The sequence below is a fragment of the Capra hircus genome, chromosome 5, assembly GCF_001704415.2.
Source record: "Capra hircus breed San Clemente chromosome 5, ASM170441v1, whole genome shotgun sequence".
NCBI lineage: Eukaryota > Metazoa > Chordata > Mammalia > Artiodactyla > Bovidae > Capra > Capra hircus.
In genome coordinates this window covers 19106117-19124852 of record NC_030812.1, presented here as the reverse complement: position 1 = coordinate 19124852, position 18736 = coordinate 19106117, and the positions used below count along the sequence as shown (strand labels likewise).

The following is an 18736-nucleotide window of genomic DNA, read 5'->3' as shown; positions in this document are numbered from 1 at the left end:
AGGGAGAGGGAGAGGGTGGGATTATTTGGGAGAATGGCACTGAAACGTGTATAATATCATGTAAGAAACGAATCGCCAGTCTATGTTCGATACAGGATACAGGATGCTTGGGGCTGGTGCACGGGGATGATCCAGAGAGATGATATGGGGTGGGAGGTGGGAGGGGGGTTCAGGATTGGGAACTCATGTACACCCGTGGCAGATTCATGTCAGTGTATGGCAAAACCAATACAGTATTGTAAAGCAAAATAAAGTAAAAATTAAAATTAAAAATAATAAAAAAAAAGAATAAAAGGTAAGAGAAACTTGGTTAGTCTATATAGTATATTGTGATCTTTTTTAATGGTTTATTAATGTCATTCATTGTGTTATTTTCAGCTGGAAAGATGTTGGTAGCAGAACATGATTCTGCTGCATGCTGTGGTATCATTTAATACATACAGCCTGACCTGTGTGCCATGGTAGAGTTGATTGTGATTGTCAGGAGCCTTCCACAACAGTGATCTTTCTTATGCTCTCCAGGTTTTCACCTGATGGCAGACTAATCGTATCATGCAGTGAGGATAAAACTATTAAAATCTGGGATACCACAAGTAAGCAGTGTGTTAACAACTTCTCAGATTTCGTAGGGTAAGTCCATTTCTCTTTTTGCATTTATATGGGTTAGTTTGCTAGGAAGGCATTTAATTATTACAATTCAAATAAAGAAATTAGAGAGAAATTGAAATATTAGACCATCTTATTCCTTTCTCCCAGGTTTGCAAATTTTGTGGCTTTTAACCCTAATGGTACATGCATAGCTTCAGCAGGTTCTGACCATACTGTGAAAATCTGGGATATAAGAGTGAACAAGTTACTCCAGCATTATCAAGGTAACGACTTCCATAACCGAATTGAATCGTACAATGGGCTTCTCTTGCACTGGCAGAGACTATTCTCAGTGTGGCTTGGCCCTCTTACTGAATGTGATGGACTGACTAGAGAAAAGTTAGCCACCATCAGCAGCATGGTCCAAGGAGCTGGGATAGGTGCCAGCCTGCAGAGGGAGGTGGATGGACCTTAAAAATGATGCCAGAGCTGTTAAAAAAAAAAAAAGGAAAAAAGTTACTATAAGATTTTTAGACTTTGGTTATCTGCTTTGTATAAGAATCCAGGATAGAAATTGACTCAGAAGGAGATACGTGAGCACAAATAGGCGTTATAACTGGCAGAAAATAACATCCTACTGTGCCTGACTATTGAAGTTAAAAGAGAAATGAATTGATTTCTTAATGTGTATTAGATTTAAATTAAACCCAAATTTCCGTTCCTTAATAAACATGATGTAGCAGACACTGTGCTGAATTCTCACATCAGCCCTCAGAGGTATTACCGTTACCTCCACTTTAAAGACAAGGAAGTTGAGGCTGAAGGAGCCTATGTCACTTGCTAAAAGATTGCTCGGACTGACATAGGTCTTTCTGTTTACAAAGCACGTTTTTTACAAAGTACAGTGATTGACAAACTTTTGATCTCTGTGCTATACTGCCTCCTGTTGGAAGGGTGGTGTCCAGAAATGAATTCTCAAGCTAGCAAGGCTGCCCTTCTCCAAAGACATCTCCATACTCTTCGCCCCTTGTCCCAAGCAACTAATTGGTTATTAAATTTAGTTTAAGGCTAGGATATATACCTTATGTGAACTGGTGGTAGACAATGGTTGTTTATATTGGTAATATATATATCTGAAGATTTTATAGTTTCGTAGTTAATAAGATCATCTTTCCATGACAGAGTCTCATTTGTAAAGTTTTTCTGTCTCATGAACTGGAAGCTTAAGCTGTTTGATGGCCACACTACTTATTTGTTTTAGTGAGCTATGTAGAGTTTTGGTGCTATGGAGACATTACCTCTACTTGATTCTTGCTTTCAACCTAATGTTGCTAGTAGGGTGAAGGGGCATCTTTAGAATTAAGAATTATTCTCTGAACTTTTTGCTTTTATTTTCTACAAATCAGTTCACAGCGGTGGAGTTAATTGTGTGTCATTCCATCCTTCGGGTAACTATCTCATCACTGCTTCTTCAGATGGTACGCTGAAGATCCTGGACCTCTTAGAAGGAAGGCTTATATATACACTTCAAGGACATACGGTGTGAACTCTAAGATATTTGCTTTAGTATATGGCACTAACTAAAATATAAAGTTTATATATGTAAAAAAATTATTGCATTTTTCCAAGTGTACTACACATTGCTGCTATTACAGTTTTTTTTTTTTCTTTTGCCTGCAAGGCTGTGTTTTCATCCTCTGGAAGCAACTCTTCACAATATTACTTATTGTAGTTCTTGTCAAAATCAACGTGTATCTTTCAATGGCCGGTAATGTAATCCTCCACTGCTGTCTTCCTCAGTATGTAGTGTGGATCTGACTGGTTAAATGGTGACAGATCCGTGTTTTTCTGACTTCTGCTCTTTCAGCTCAGGTGCCAGCTCTGACCCTCTCAGCCTCCACACCCTTTCACTCTCGCTTTCCATTAAACTGATGGGTGAGTTTAGAAGGAGCAATTTGACAAGTCGAGCCTAGTGCCTTCAGCTTCTAGGAGCCTGTGCTCATGGTTTTCCTCTGGTATTTCTTGTGGGGAGGCCAGCCCTTGTCCAGTCTTGCCTGTGACGGGGTACTCAAGTCTGACTCACTTTGGATTTCAGTTCTAGAAAGCCCGTTTGCCCACAGATGAAGCCATATTCTCTTTACAAGCCCTCATCAGTAAGAAAGATAATATTTCTTTGTCTTATTTTTTAATTAGGTTAGGAACCCAGTGGGGAAGTGGCGTGCTATTTATTGAGGCTGTTCACTCTCACACACATGCACATACGGATGTATAATATACCAAAGAAAGACTTTTTCAAGTGTAAAAACTATTCTTCCTTTCTGGGTAAATGTTCAAACTTCTCTAAATTTTTTAGAATACATCCCCCTCCTTTTTTTTTTTTTTTTTTTTAGTAAGATATACTAGGTACTTCCTTTTAACCAAGTACAAGCTATTTATATCCAGAAATAGAATGGGCTTTGTGGTCTAGGGGAGAACTTTTCTTTTTCTGCCTTCATGTATCCTGCCGGACTTCCTGCTTGCTTTATCATTTGATTCACAGCTGTGTTAGACGGAAGCAGAAATAGACAATTAACCAGCTCAGATATATGTGTACGCGTGGAATTGGGCTGGATTAACAACCAATAAAAGTGGCCATGGATTAAAATATCCATGGAAGAAGGACTGAGTACTGGAAAAAAAGTAAATAAAATAATTTAGGAGAAAAGCACTATACACAAAGATGGAATTTTTCACAGTCTGGAGGTGGAGGTGTTTATGAGTGTTAATAACCTGAGACTGTGGGTTGGTCTGCGTGAAAGATATAAGAGGCTTTTCCCCATAGATTTTCTTATATAGATTCAGTTCATTTCATTCGCTCAGTTGTGTCTGGCTCTTTGTGACCCCATGGACCGCAACACCCCAGGTTTCCTTGTCCATCACCAACTCCCAGAGCTTACTCAAACTCATGTCCATCGAGTCGGTGATGCCATCCAACCATCTCATCCGCTGTCATCCCCTTCTCCTCCTGCCCTCAATCTTTCCCAGCATCAGGGTCTTTTCAAAAGAGTCAGTTCTTCGCATGAGGTGGCCAAATTATTGGAGTTTCAGCTTCAGCATCAGTCCTCCCCATGAATATTCAGGACTGATCTCCTTCAGAATGGACTGGTTGGATGTCCTTGCAGTCCAAGGGACTCTCAAGAGTCTTTTCCAACACCATAGTTCAAAAGCATCAATTCTTCGGTGCTGAGCTTTCTTATAGTCCAACTCTTACATCCATACATGACCACTGGAAAAACCATAGCCTCGACTAGATGGACCTTTGTTGGCAAAGTAATTTCTCTTCTTTTTAATATTCTGTCTAGGTTGGTCAGAGCTTTTCTTCCAAAGAGCAAGCATCTCTTAATTTCATGGCTGCAGTCACATCCACAGTGATTTTGGAGCCCAAGAAAATAAAGTCTCTCACTGTTTCCATTGTATAGATTACTGACTTATTAAAAAAACAAACAGTATACTAGCATTTCTGAGCTGAGAAATGAGTCCTCTTGCCTAGAAGCTGACCCGGAGGCCATGCTGTGACTGTGCCGAGAGTCATCCAGCGCTGCTGCCATTGCTCACCACGCTCACTTTCCTGTTACCTCCCACCCTGATAACTGCAGGAACTTCCCAGGTGGCTTCCAACTGTTGGTTCAAACTCCAGCTCGTCATTCTCGCATTCGTGGTATCAGTTGTTATCAGTCACAGCTCTTCTCCTATCTGTGTCCTGCTCTCAGAACTCTTAAGTGGCTCACTGTTGCCCACCTGAAGAACTCAGTGAAGCATGTTGGGGTTCAGGAAATGACTTCTCTTCATACAGCCTCATTCCCATCATTTAGCCTCTGCTAGTGATTTGTTGAATAAGATTCCAAAGCCAAAAAATCTTAACAGAAGAAATTCTTACTCACTGACCTATGCATGAACTTCTTTAAAGGGAAGAAAAGTGTATTTTCTAATTTTTATTAGTATCTCTTTTTTCAGTTACTATTGTTTATAGATGTCTTCGGATAATTGAGTTGATGCTTTGATTCTCTTTGCCTGCCTGGTTGCTAGCAGCTGAATATGTCCTCAGACTTATTACATAAATAGTCTGCACAAATTAGGATGAAAAATTAATACAGCCTTCTTGGCCACGGAAACACGTTATCAAATGGTTTTTTTCCTTTTATCTACCTTTATTTCTTAGGGGCCTGTCTTCACTGTTTCATTTTCAAAAGGTGGAGAGCTATTTACATCAGGAGGCGCAGATGCACAGGTTTGTAAAGCTCTCTGCTCCCTCTTTGATTTGATTACGGGAAATGGAACCTGAGACCTCAGCTGAGGTTTTTACAACCAGCTAGTTTGTCTATGTTCAGATGATTATGAATGAGTTTCTGTTTTAGTTAGTGCCAGGGAATCTGCTATCTCATAACTGAAATGGTACCAGTTCTGATAATTTTTGGAACTCAAATAGCAGTTATTTTCTTTTGCTCATCTTTATACTTACTTATACATAAAACTAACACTGAGTGCCTAATATTGGTGTGGGCCTTTTCACTTGAATTGTTGCCTAATCTATTGTCTCTGTGTTTTATTTTTCAAATGTTGATTAAACTTCTTGAGTATGGTACATTTAAATTGTAACACATCTGTATTTATTTGAAATGACAAAAAGTCATTCAGAGCCACGTTTATTGAATAAAGTGGACATAAAATTCAGAATACGAAATCTCTCCCTATTACCCTTTTAAAAAGTATTGAGATATAATGTTGTGGGAAAATATATCTAGTCTTCCTAACTATTTTGAGAGCCTATTCTATATGTTCATTTTTTAAAAATTTCCTTCTACTACCTGTACTTGCAAATCAACAACTGCCAACTTGATTAATTTTTACAGGTCTTATTATGGAGGACTAACTTTGATGAACTGAATTATAAAGATGTTAGTAAAAGAAACCTCAAAAGACTGCACTTTGATTCACCACCACATCTGCTCGATATCTACCCAAGGACACCGCATCCCCATGAGGGAAGGACTGAAACTGTGGAAGTGAGTACTTCACACATATTTTCCCTGCCATTTGTAAGTGTACACTTTGGGACTGTTGGCGACCTATATGCTTGGAATTATACTTAATTATATAAAGCCTAGTCCTCCTTTAAAACAACAACACTTAAAGAAACAATTATACTCCCTAATAAAACTATAAATTGAGTAGTATATAAAGTGCTAAAGTCTCATATTTGCAGCTTGAAGATTTAGAAATAAAACTTAAAAACTGTGATGATAATAATAAGGGGAAAGGAAGAATCGAATCTAAGGCCTCTGACTGTGAAGTCTGAGCTAGTTTGTGTTCGAGACGTGTTTAGGAAACTCATGTGATAGCTGTCATGAGAACAGCTGAAAGGCAAGAATTTTTAGGGCAGTTATTGAAATGGGTATCTTGAAGCAAGTCTTATGAACAGTAAGAAGAGGTTTAAGCATTACACCTAGTAATTGGGACCATTTTACTGTTTGCCAACTGTATTTTCAAACATATAATTGTCTATTTAGCTGTAAATTTGTCTTTGCTGGATACTTAGCTGGTGTTAGTCTGTTTCTTTCCATTTTGCATTTTTTTGTCTCAGCAAGAGCTAAAATCAGGAATCGCTATTGTCTGTTCATCTGAATTTTTTCCCCCAATCATTGGCAGAATCTTTCTTTGTTTTTAGAGTAGATGTTTTGAATTTTTAAGATATGATTCCTGAGTGGCCGTTCCCAGCCACTTCATGCTTGTTATTCATGCTGTGGTCTGACTCCTCTCCATGGTTCCTGGGCCCCTCACCCGCTGTCAGTCCTTTAATTTTGGTTTCGTCCGTCTTGGTCTTCTCTCTTAGCTCAGCTGTTTCTGTTACTCTCAGGGGGTTTTTTGTGTGTGTATGTGTGTGTGTGTGTGTATACACTCATGTGTAAGTTTTTAGAAAAAAATGATATCTTTGGACAGTTTTCTAGATTTTGTTTAATCTGGTCACATCTTTGGGATTTCTTTCCTTGTTTTTCCATGGTAGTGTTTATTTTCAGTTCTTTGCTATAATTTTTGTCGTTTTCAACTTTTCCATTTTTGTCCTCTTCAACCATTTTTCCAGACCTTCTAAATAAAGTATTTACCCTTGTGCTTTACTTCATCTTTGTGGCATTTATTGTATTATCATTTCCTCACTTTTTTAAAAAACAATTATTTCAACATTTATTGTAAAATGTAATAATAGGATAATGGGTTGAAAATAAGAACATTCTGTTCAGTTCAGTCGCTTAGTTGTGTCTGACTCTTTGCGACCCCATGGACTGCAGCACGCTAGGCTTCCCTGTCCATCACCAACTCCCAGAGTTTACTCAAACTCATGTCCATTGAGTCAATGATGCCACCCAACTATCTCATCCTCTGTTGTCCCCTTCTTCTCCTGCCTTCAGTCTTTTCCAGCATTAAGGTCTTTACCAATGAGTAAGTTCTTCACATCAGGTGGCCAAAAGATTGGAGTTTCAGCTTCAGTATCAGTCCTTCCAATGAATATTCAGGACTGATTTCCTTTAGGATGGACTGGTTGGATCTCCTTGCAGTCCAAGACACTCTCAAGAGTCTTCTCCAACACCATAGTTCAAAAGCATCAATTCTTTGGCACTCAGCTTTCTTTATAGTCCAACTCTTACATCCATACATGACTACTGGAAAAACCATAGCTTTGACTAGACGGACCTTTGTTGGCAAAGTAATGTCTGCTTTTGAATATGCTGTCTAGGTTGATGATAACTTTTCTTCCAAGAAGCAAGTGTCTTTTAATTTCATGACTGCAGTCAGCATCTGCAATGATTTCGGAGCTCCCTAAAATGAAGTCTGTCACTGTTTCCATTGTTTTCCCATCTATTTGCCATGAAGTGATGGGACCAGATGCCATGATCTTAGTTTACTGAATGTTGAGTTTTAAGCCAACTTTTTCACTCTCCTCTTTCACTTTCATCAAGAGGCTGTTTAGTTCTTTTTCGCTTTCTGCCAAAAGTGTGGCATCATCTGCATATCTGAGGTTATTGATATTTCTGCTGGCAATCTTGATTCCAGCTTGTACTTCATCCAGTCCAGCATTTCTCATGATGTACCCTTCTTATAAGTTAAACAAGCAGGGTGACAATATACAGCCTTGACATACTCCTTTCCCAGTTTGGAACCAGTCAGTTGTTCCATGTCCAGTTCTAACTGTTGCTTCTTAAGCTGCATACAGATTTCTCAGGGCATAAAGGTCAGAACATAAAGTGAATGTAATATCATTTGCTTTTTTAAATTATATATTCCTGGACTCTACAAATATTTATTAAGTTCATACTATGTGTAAATACATGGTGATATATATTTTAGATCTTCAAAATGGATTGTAAGAAATTGCATTTTCACCAGTATGATTAAATGGATACCTCCCACTAAAAACAACTACGCATGCTTGATAAACTGTAGTCATCTATGTATTTCTATGAGGATGGCTCATGGAATTTATTTCTATGCAATAGATTGTATTCCATTGAAATCATTTTTCATTTTTTAAATAAATTTTATACATTTTTAATTGGAGGCTAATTACTTTACGATGTGTTGGTGTCTGCTATACAACAGTGTGAATCAGCCTCCCTCCTACTTCCCTCATCCCTCCCCGCTGGGTTGTCACAGAGCACCAAGCTGAACTTCCCACTGGCTATTTTGCACATATAGCTATTTTGCTATATTTGGTACTATATATATGTCAATGCTACGCTTATCTATGTGCTTCCTCTTCTCCTTCCCCACCTGTACCCACCAGTCTGTTCTCTATGTCAGCATCTCTATTTTTTCCCTGAAAATAAGTTCATCAGTACCATTTTTCTAGATTCCATTTATGTATGTTAATATACGATATTTGTTTTTCCTCTTTCTGAGTGACTTTACTCTGTACAACAGGCTCTAGGTTCATCCACCTCACTCAGTTCATTCCTTTTGTGGCTGAATAATATTCCATTGTTTATATGCACTACAGCTTCTTTGTTGATTCATCTGTTGATGGACATCTAGCTTGCTTCCGTGTCCTGGCTATTGTAAATAGTGCTGCCATGAACATTGGGGTACATGTGTCTTTTTGAATTATGGTTTTCTCAGAGTATATGCCCAATAGTAGAATTGCTGGGTCATACTCTTGCCTGGAAAATCCCATGGATGGAGGAGCCGGGTAGGCTGCAGTCCATGGGGTCGCCAAGAGTCGGAGACGACTGAGCGACTTCACTTTCACTCATGCATTTGGAGAAGGAAATGGCAGCCCACTCCAGTGTTCTTGCCTGGAGAATCCCAGGGATGGGGGAGCCTGGTGGGCTGCCGTCTATGGGGTCGCACAGAGTCGGACACAACTGAAGCGACCTAGCAGCATGGTAGTAGTATTCCTAGATTTTTAAGGAATCTTCATACTGCTCTCCATATTGGCTGTATAAATTTACATACCCATCAGCATTGCAGGAGGGTTCCCTTTTCTCCACATCCTCTCTAGCATGAACTGTTTGTAGATTTTTGATGATGCCCATTATGACCGTCGTGAGGTGATACCCCATGGCAGTCTTGATTTGTGTCTCTCTAATAATGGGTGGAGTTGAGCATCTTTTCATGTGTTTGCTGGCCATCTTTGGAGAAATGGCTTCTTTGGAGAAATGTCTGTTTAGGTGTTCCACCCGTTTTTTTGACTGGGTTGTTTTTCTGATATTGAGCTGCTATCACTGTTATTTTGGAGATTAATCTTTTGTCAGTTGCTTTGTTTGCAATTATTTTCTCTTCTGAAAGTTGTCTTTTCGGGATTGTTTCCTTAATTTCTCTTTCTGACTTTTTGTTGTTCATGTATAGGAATGCAAGGGATTTTTCTATGTATTAATTTTGTATCCCGAGACTTTACTAAATTATTGATTAGCTCTGGTAATTTTCTGGTGGCATCTTTAGAGTGTTCTGTGTATAGTATCATGTCATTTGCAAACACTGGGAGTTCTATTTCTTTTTTTCCTGTGATTGCCATGGCTAGGACTTCTAAAACAATACTAAATAATAGTGGCAAGAGTGGGCATCCTTGTCTTGTTCTTGATCTTAGAAGAAATGCTTTCACTTTTTCACCGTTAAGAATGTTTGCTCTGGGTTTGTCATATATGGCCTTTATTATGTTGAGGTAGGTTCCTTCTATGACTACTTTCTGGAGAGTTTTTATCATAAATGGGTATTGAATCTTACTGAGAACTTTTCCTACATCTATTGAGATGATCATATTGTTTTTCTATTTCAGTTTGTTAATATGGTGTATCACATTGATTGATTTGTATATGTTAAAGAATCCTTGCATCCCTGGGATAAACCTCACTTGATCATGGTGTATGATCGTTTTAACATGTTATTGGATTCTGTTTGCTAGTATTTTGTTGAGGATGGTTGTTCATCAGAGATATTGGCCCATAATTTTCTTTTTGTGTGATATCTTCTGTGTTGATATCAGGGTGATGATGGCTTCTTAGAATGAGTTTGGGGGTTTTCCTCCCTCCGCAGTTTTTTGGAAAAGTTTGAGAAGGATAGGTTTAGCACTTCTCTAATATTTGACAGAATTTGCCTCTGAAGACATTTGGCCCTAGGCTTCTGTTTGTTGGAAGATTTTTTTTATCACGGTTTCGATTTCAGTGCTTGTGATTGGTCTGTTCATATTTTCTACTTCTTCCTGGTTGAGTCTTGGAAGGTTTTACTTTCCTAAGAATTTGTCCGCTTCTTCCAGGTTGTCCATTTTATTGGCATATAGTAGTCTCTTGTCTGTTATGATGCTTTGTATTTCTGGTTGTCTGTTGTAAATCCTCCGTTTTCAGTTCTAATTTTATTAAGCCATCTTTTTTTCTTGATGAGTCTGGTTAAAGATTTATCCATTTATTTTTTATGTAAAGTTTATCTTTTCAAAGGATGAACTTTTAGTTTTATTATCTTTGCATTTGTTTTATTTTTCTCTATTTCATTTATTTCTGCTCTGATCTTTGTGTTTCTGTCCTTCTACTAACTTTGGAGTTTTTGTTCTTCTTTTTCTAGTTGCTTTAGGTGTAAGTTTAGGTTGTTTATTTGATCTTTTTCTTGATTTTTGAGGTAGGTTTGTATTGCTATGAACTTCCCTCTTATTAGCACTGTTTTTACTGCATCCCATAGGCTTTGAGTTGTTGTGTTTCACTGTCATTTATTTCTAGGTATTTTTTAGTTTCCTCTTTGATTTCTTCACTGATTGGCTGCTTAAAACCTTACTGTTTAGCCTCCACGTGTTTTTTACAGTTCTTTTTTTCCCTGTAATGGATATCTAATCTTACTGCATTGTGGTCAGAAAAAAGTGCAATTTTCTTAAATCTACCAAGGCTTAATTTGTGACCCAAGATGTGATTTATTCTGGAGAATGTTCCGTGTGCACTTAAAAAAAAAGTGTATTTTACAGTTTGGGGATGGAATGTCCTCTAGATATCAATTAGGTCTGTCTGGTCCAATGTGTCATTTAAGACTTGTTTCCTTATTAATTTTCTTTCTGGATGATGTGTCCATTGGTGTGAGTGAGGTGTTTAAGTCTCCCACTATTACTGCGTTATTCTTTCCACTATTATAGTTATCATTTGCCTTGTGTACTGAGATGCTCCTGTGTTGGGAGCATATATATTTATAATTGTTATATTTCCTTCTTGGATTGATCCCTTGATCATTATGTAGTGTCCTTCCTTGTCTCTTGTAATGGTCTTTATTTTAAAGTCTATTTTATCTGATATGAGAATTGCTATACCTGCTTTATTTTGATTTCCATTTGCATGGAATATCTTTTTCCAGACCCTCACTTTCAGTCTGTATGTGTCCCTAGGTCTGAAGTGGGTCTCTTGTAGACAGCATGTATAGGGGTCTTATTTTTGTATCCATTCAGCCAATCTGTGTCTTTTGGTTGGATTGTTTAATCCATTTACATTTAAGGTAATTATTGACATGTATGATCCTACTGTTGTTGTTGTTTAGTCACTAAGTCATGTCCAATTCATTTGTGACCCCATGGACTCCAGCCCACTGGGCTCCCATCCATGGGATTTCCCAGGTAAGAATACTGGAGTGGATTGCCATAGCCTCCTCCAGCGGATCACCCAACCCAGGGATCAAACTCGCATCTCATGCATTGATAGACGAATTCTTTACCACTGAGCCACCAAGTCCATGATCCTATTACCATTCATTGTTTGGAGTTTGTTTTTGTAGATCTTTTCTTTCTCTTGTGTTTCCTGTCTAGAGAAGTTCCTTTAGCATTTGTTATAGAGCTGGTTTGGTGGTGCTGAATTCTTTTAAGGTTCAGTTCAGTTCAGTTCAGTCGCTCAGTCATGTCCAACTCTTTGTGACCCCATGAATCACAGCACGCCAGGCCTCCCTGTCTATCACCAACTCCCGGAGTTCACTCAGACTCACGTCCATCGAGTCAGTGATGCCGTCCAGCCATCTCATCCTCTGTCGTCCCTTTCTACTGCCCCCAATCCTTCCCAGCATCAGAGTATTCTCCAATGAGTCAACTCTTCCTATGAGGTGGCCAAAGTACTAGAGTTTCAGCTTTAGCATCATTCCTTCCAAAGAAATCCCAGGGCTGATTTCCTTCAGAATGGACTGGTTGGATCTCCTTGCAGTCCAAAGGACTCCCAAGAGTCTTCTCCAACACCACAGTTCAAAAGCATCAATTCTTTGGTGCTCAGCTTTCTTCACAGTCCAACTCTCACATCCATACATGACCACAGGAAAAACCATAGCCTTGACTAGATGGACCTTTGTTGGCAAAGTAATGTCTCTGCTTTATAATATGCTCTCTAGGTTGGCCATAACTTTTCTTCCAAGGATCAAGTGTCTTTTAATTTCATGGCTGCAGTCACCATCTGCAGTGATTTTGGAGCCCCCCCAAAATAAAGTCTGACACTGTTTCCACTGTTTCCCCATCTATTTCCCATGAAGTGATGGGACCAGATGCCATGATCTTAGTTTTCTGAATGTTGAGCTTTAAGCCAACTTTTTCACTCTCCACTTTCACTTTCATCAAGAGGCTTTTTAGTTCCTCTTCACTTTCTGCCAATAAGGGTGGTGTCATCTGCATATCTGAGGTTATTGAGATTTCTCCCGGCAATCTTGATTCCAGCTTGTGCTTCTTCCAGCCCAGCATTTCTCACGAGTACTCTGCATAGAAGTTAAATAAGCAGGGTGACAATATACAGCCTTGACATACTCCTTTTCCTATTTGGAACCAGTCTGTTGTTCCATGTCCAGTTCTAACTGCTGCTTCCTGACCTGCATACAGATTTCTCAAGAGGCAGGTCAGGTGGTCTGGTATTCCCATCTCTTTCAGAATTTTCCACAGTTGATTGTGATCCACACAGTCAAAGGCTTTGGCATAGTCAATAAAGCAGAAATAGATGTTTTTCTGGAACTCTCTTGCTTTTACGATGATCCAGCAGAATTTGGCAGTTTGATCTCTGGTTCCTTTTAAGTTTGCTTACCTGTGAAGATTTTATTTTCCATTGAATCTGAATGTGATCCTTGCTGGGAAGAGTAATCTTGGGTGTAGGGCTTTTCTCCTTTTATCACTTTGAGTATATCCTGCCACTCCTTTCTGGCCTGCAGAGTTTCTACTGAAAGATCACCTGTTAATAACTTTATGGGGATTCCCTTGTATATTATTTGTTGCTTTTTGCTTGCTACTTTTAACATTTTTCTTTGTGGTTAATTTTTGTTAGTTTGATGAATATGTCTTATCACATTTCTCCTTGGGTTTATCCTGTATGGGATTCTGCATTTCTTGGACTTGATTATTTCTTTTCCTCTCAGGGAAATTTTCACTTATAATCGCTTCAAAAATTTTCTCAGACCCTTTTTCTTTTCTTCAAGTAGGCCCCCTATAATTCAAATGTTGGTGAGTTTAATATTGTCCTAGAGGTCTCTGGAGACTATTCTCAATTCTTTTCATTCTTTTTTCTTTATTCTGCTCTTCAGTAGTTACTTTTACCATTTTATCTTCCAGCTCACTTACTTATCTGTTCTTCTGCCTCAGTTATTCCATTAATAATTTCTTCTAGAGTATTTTTGAGCTTCCCGGGTGGCATCAGTGGTGAAGAACCTGCTTGCCAATGCAGGAGACAAAAGAGATGTGAGTTCAATCCCTGGGTTGGGAAGATCCCCTGGAAGAGGGCATGGCAACCCACTCCAGGATTCTTGCCTGAAAAACCCCATTGACAGAGGAGCCTGGTGGGCTATAATCCATAGGGTTGCAAAGAGTCAGACATGACTGAAGCGACTTAACTACACAGTATTTTTAATTTCAGTAATTGTGTTGTTCATCACTATTTTTTATTTCTTCTAGGTCCTTGCTAAATGTGTTAAGAGAATCTTGCATTTTCTCCATTCCACTTTTGATATTTTTGGATCATGTTTACTATCATTATTCTGAATTCTTTTTCAGGTAGTTTGCTTATTTCCTCTCTGTTTTGGCAGCTCCATTGTCTGTAGGTCTTGTGGGTTTTTACCTTGTTCCTTCGACTGTGCAGTATTTCTCTGTCTTTTCATTCTGTGTCATTGTGTTGGAGGTCTCCTGTCCTCAGGCTATAGGGTCATAGCTCTTGCTTCCAGTCTCTGCCCCTGGTGGGTGAGGTTGGTCCAGTGGCTTGTGTAAGCTTTGCGTTGGGAGGGGCTTGTGCCTGCAGTCTGGTCAGTGGAAGTGAGTTTTTGCCTGTTGATGGGCAGGGCTGTGTAAGGTGGTATGTTTTGGGGTATCTATGGGCAGCCTGCCTGCTGCTGGTTGGGATTGTGTTCCTGTCTTGCTTATTCTTTGGGTGAGGCACCCAGCACTGGGTGCTGCCGACAGTTGAGTGGTGCTGGGTCTTGGATTTGGATGGAGGCTTTTGTGGGAGTTCTCACTGATAATACTTCTTTGGAGTCAGGAGTACTCTTGTGATCCCGTGTCCTGGACTCAACACTCCCACCCAGAGGCTAAGGCCCAGCTTCTGGTTAGTGAACCAAGACCCCATAAGCCATTTGTCATGGCAATAAAGGGGATTTAAAAATTTAAAGAAAATGAACTCCAGACAAAAGGTAGAAGCAAAATTAGATAAGCAGAGACAAAAACAAAAGAACACATATACACACACATGAAACTAAAACAGAAAGCAGATTACAAGAGAGCAACCTGATGAACAAAAGAAAGCAAAAGTGAAACCCACCAATTAGAGACAAAACTAAAGCACAAAACAGAAAGCAGAACCATAGCAGAGTGCCAGCTGAGGAGCAAAGCAAAGGGAAAAAGACCAAAAAAGAGAAAAAAATTCAGAAAAGCAAATGTGAAATGGAAGTATTTATTAAAAAATCTGTATATATTAACACAACATCAACAAAAAGAGCCAAAGAAACCCCAAAAAGAAAACAGAAAACAACACAAAAGTTAAAAAGACAGTGTAGCAGAAAGCCAAAGTAGAAGTAGAAATATACAAAAGAAGTAAAAAGTATGATTTAAAAAAAAGTCCCAAAAGCCTGACTATAAATAATAATAATAAAAACAACAACCACAACATCAGAGAAAAAGGAAGGAAAAAAACCCTAAAACTCCAGAACCAACAGCAGGAGCCTCTCCCCTGCTTCAGCTCCCCCACCCCCAGATGCAGGTCTGGCCCTGTGTGCTCTCCTCCTCCTCCTCCTTTCTTTCATCCTGCCCAGTCATGCACAGATCTGTATGGTCCTTTCCTGTGGCCAAAGACTCCTGCTAATATTCAGCCAGTGTTCTGTGAGAAGTGTTGTGTTTCTAGATGTACTCCTGATGCATCTGTGGAGAGAGATGCACTCCACGTCCATCTACTTTTCCACCATCTTGGTTCTCCCGCTTTTATTTCTTTGATAGAAAGAATATATTGTCATTTCTGGCTTATCACATTTTGCTTCAGTTTCTACAATTATAGATGCATTTGTTGATCCCCTATGATCAAATGCATTCACATCAAGTATATGTGAAACATATTCTCACTTGAGTTTCCTTGTTTTACCCATGCTGATCTTATGGACTCTTGGTGTTTTTCATTCTAGTATTTCTGTAGCTTGGCTGGACCTCATCAGCAGCGTTGCTGCTGTCCTCTTGTCCGTTCAGCCACCTGCCTTTCCAGAGCTACAGGTGACAGAGCTGCAGGCTGAGCCCAGGCCTCCTTACTCTTAATCTAGTGATACTTCCATGATATCACACTGCCTCGGCTCTGGGGACTCAAGCCATTTTCTCTGTGATTTACTCTCAGCCCGTAGCCCACTTAAGAGTGCTCGACTTTCTTTAAGATGTCAACAAGTTCTCTCAGTAGCTCTGCTCTGGCGGTCCAGCCAGAAAGCAGTAAAACTAGCTGGGTTGCTTTGTATGGCTAGGTCAGGATGACCCAGGCCATGCAGAACCATTCTATACCCATATTTTTCACATAGACACTTAAAAATCTATTAAAAGCTGGCTTTTCATCTTGGAGTTACAGCTCAGTTACTTGGTGTAGAATCTTGAACACTGGGACTGAATGATTATGTTTGTTGCCTTGAGAAAGTCAGCCTTCGCATACAGTTTAAATTTTCTGTAAATACTTGTTGCTCTTGTTTAGTCACAGTCATGTCCAACTGTTTTGTGACCCTGTGATCTGTAGCCCGCCAGGCTCTCCTGTCCATGGGATTTCCCAGGCGAGAATACTGGAGTGGGTTGCCATTTCCTTCTCCAGGGAGTCTTCCCAACCCAGGGATCAAACCCATGTCTCTTGCTTGGCAGGTGGATGCTTTACCACTAAGCCACCTGGGAAGCCTGTAAGCAGTCATACATATTTACTAAATGGGGATTGAAATAAAGTTTCAGTAGCAATTGTCATCTATCATTTATTTACCAAGAAAATTTTTGAAAATGGCACTTCTGAGAAAGTGAATGTCTGGATACATAATTCAGTTTCTAATACTAGCAGATCAGAGACCAATTCATAGAGTCGTTATCCATTTCTTTTCCTTTTCTTAGTTATGGAAGATGATTGGGGGAACTAATGTTCTGTTTCCCTAAGTATAACAAGTAATTATGATTTAACACTCTTAAGTATGGCTTGTATATAGGACAGCGACAAGAGCCATGTCCTGAGAGAGTATATAGATTGTACAAAAAGATATTCTTACAACTCCAGTTTGTTTTTATTTTTTATATTTAGCAAAAGGCTTCATTCTTACTAGATGCCCAGTAATAGTGAGTATTGAACATTTACTACCTATCAGTTACTACCTGAGGACTTTGCATTTATTACCTGCTTAAAACTAAGTATACAGTATGGCTTACATTTGTCAAAATTCAGATTTCATGACATAAAATGCCAGAGACTTTGTGATATAGGATTCTGCATAAGAACAATGTACGGTTCATTTTTTTCCCATAAAATCTCTTAGAGTAAAGCAAGGGTATAAAGTTTTCTGGACAGAGAACATCTTTAACATTATGAATAAATAATTGTTAAATATCAAATTATTTTTTAAAGGCTTCAAACTAATGTCTGTGAATCTCTCATAGAGCTAAAAGGCTGTTACTTTTTAAATGTCACTTAGAATAGTGTGAATCAGAATAGAAGATGTACTGTGTATTAATTTAAGATAAGCAAATTTTACTTTGAAATACTAAATTTGATGGATTAAACTTTTTTTTCAAAGCTTTAGGCAAAGTAATATGTGCCTTTGGAAATAATTGAAAACTAGCAACCCCCTCTTTTTGAGGTCAAAATTCCTAATTAAAAGAAGAAAAATATATTATTAGAAAATGTGAAATAAATTGCATCTAAATGATCTAATTTCCCCAGCTTCCTCTTTTTTTTTTAGTAACCAGAAGGGTTTCATTTCTGAGTTTGAAGCAACACTGTATTCCTGTGATTTGTATTTTTTGTGTTTTCTATTAGGCTGATTTGAATCACATAATCTCAATCTTCTGAGTGAAATTATTTGATATTTTACAAAAGTCATCCATTTGCCAGTCTTTTTAAAGGCACCACTTGTTTGAAGGTTTGGAATCTTATGGAGTCTTAGACCTTGGGTACCAGCTGACTACACATAAAAATTACTAATTCCTACACAGTTAGAGCAGAGAAGGCAATGGCACCCCACTCCAGTACTCTTGCCTGGAAAATCCCATGGGCGGAAGAGCCTGGTGGGCTGCAGTCCATAGAGTCGCGAAGAGTCAGACATGACTGAGCGACTTTACTTTCACACCTTGGAGAAGGAAATGGCAGCCCACTCCAGTGTTCTTGCCTGGAGAATCCCAGGGATGGGGGAGCCTGGTGGGCTGCCATCTATGGGGTCACACAGAGTCGGACACGACTGAAGCGACTTAGCAGCAACACGGTTAGAGAGGGTGATGGGCAGATTGCTTTTAGAATAAATGAGAGATGTCGGTCACATGAAAGAAGGCAGAAAGCATAAAATCTTCCTCTTCACTGTGTCAGACCCCTCCTCTGTCCTTTCTGCTTATCTACCTGCAAAGCCATTGTTAATACTCCTGGCCTGGGCACACTGTCTTAATTAAAACATAAGACAACTTCTTTCTTTTCTAATACAAGGTATTTTAACCCTGTCCACATTGTGCAATGGCACATCACTAATTCACGCTGACTTCGTCTTTTTCAGACTGTCACGAGCTGGGCTACATAGTCCAAACCCCCAGACAAAACCAAACTTTCCTTCTCGAAGGAGGAACTAACTTTAAAGTGTGTGCCTGACACTTTTCTTCCCCACCTTTTTGCACATTTTGATGGGAAGACATAGAGCCATTCTAGAAGATGGTGGTAGATCTTGGAGACAGGCTTCAAAACAGCTATTCTAGGAGCGTTGCGGGATATTATTATAAGAAGGGTTGGCAGTGGTGGTGTTCACTCTCTAAGTCACATCCAACTCTTTGCAGCCCTACCTATGGACTGTAGCACGACAGGCTCTTCTGTTCTCTACTATCTCCCAGAGTTTGCTCGAATCGATGTCCAATAAGAAGGGGTTCAGTTCAGTTCAGTCGCTCAGTCGTGTCTGACTCTTTGCGACCCCATGAATCGCAGCACGCCAGGCCTCCCTGTTTATCACCATCTCCCGG

At 39.3% G+C, this 18736-nt stretch overlaps 1 protein-coding gene across 2 annotated transcripts in view; it reads left to right on the top strand.

Annotated features, from left to right (window-relative positions):
• POC1B (POC1 centriolar protein B) overlaps positions 1–18736 on the top strand; it is a 107763-nt gene that overhangs the window by 47646 nt on the left and 41381 nt on the right. For both annotated transcript variants that reach the window (XM_018047611.1, XM_018047612.1), the window contains exons 5-9: positions 523–630; positions 757–872; positions 1995–2128; positions 4787–4855; positions 5478–5630. In XM_018047611.1, the coding sequence (XP_017903100.1) occupies positions 523–630; positions 757–872; positions 1995–2128; positions 4787–4855; positions 5478–5630 (580 nt within the window). The remainder of the gene's footprint in view (positions 1–522; positions 631–756; positions 873–1994; positions 2129–4786; positions 4856–5477; positions 5631–18736) is intronic.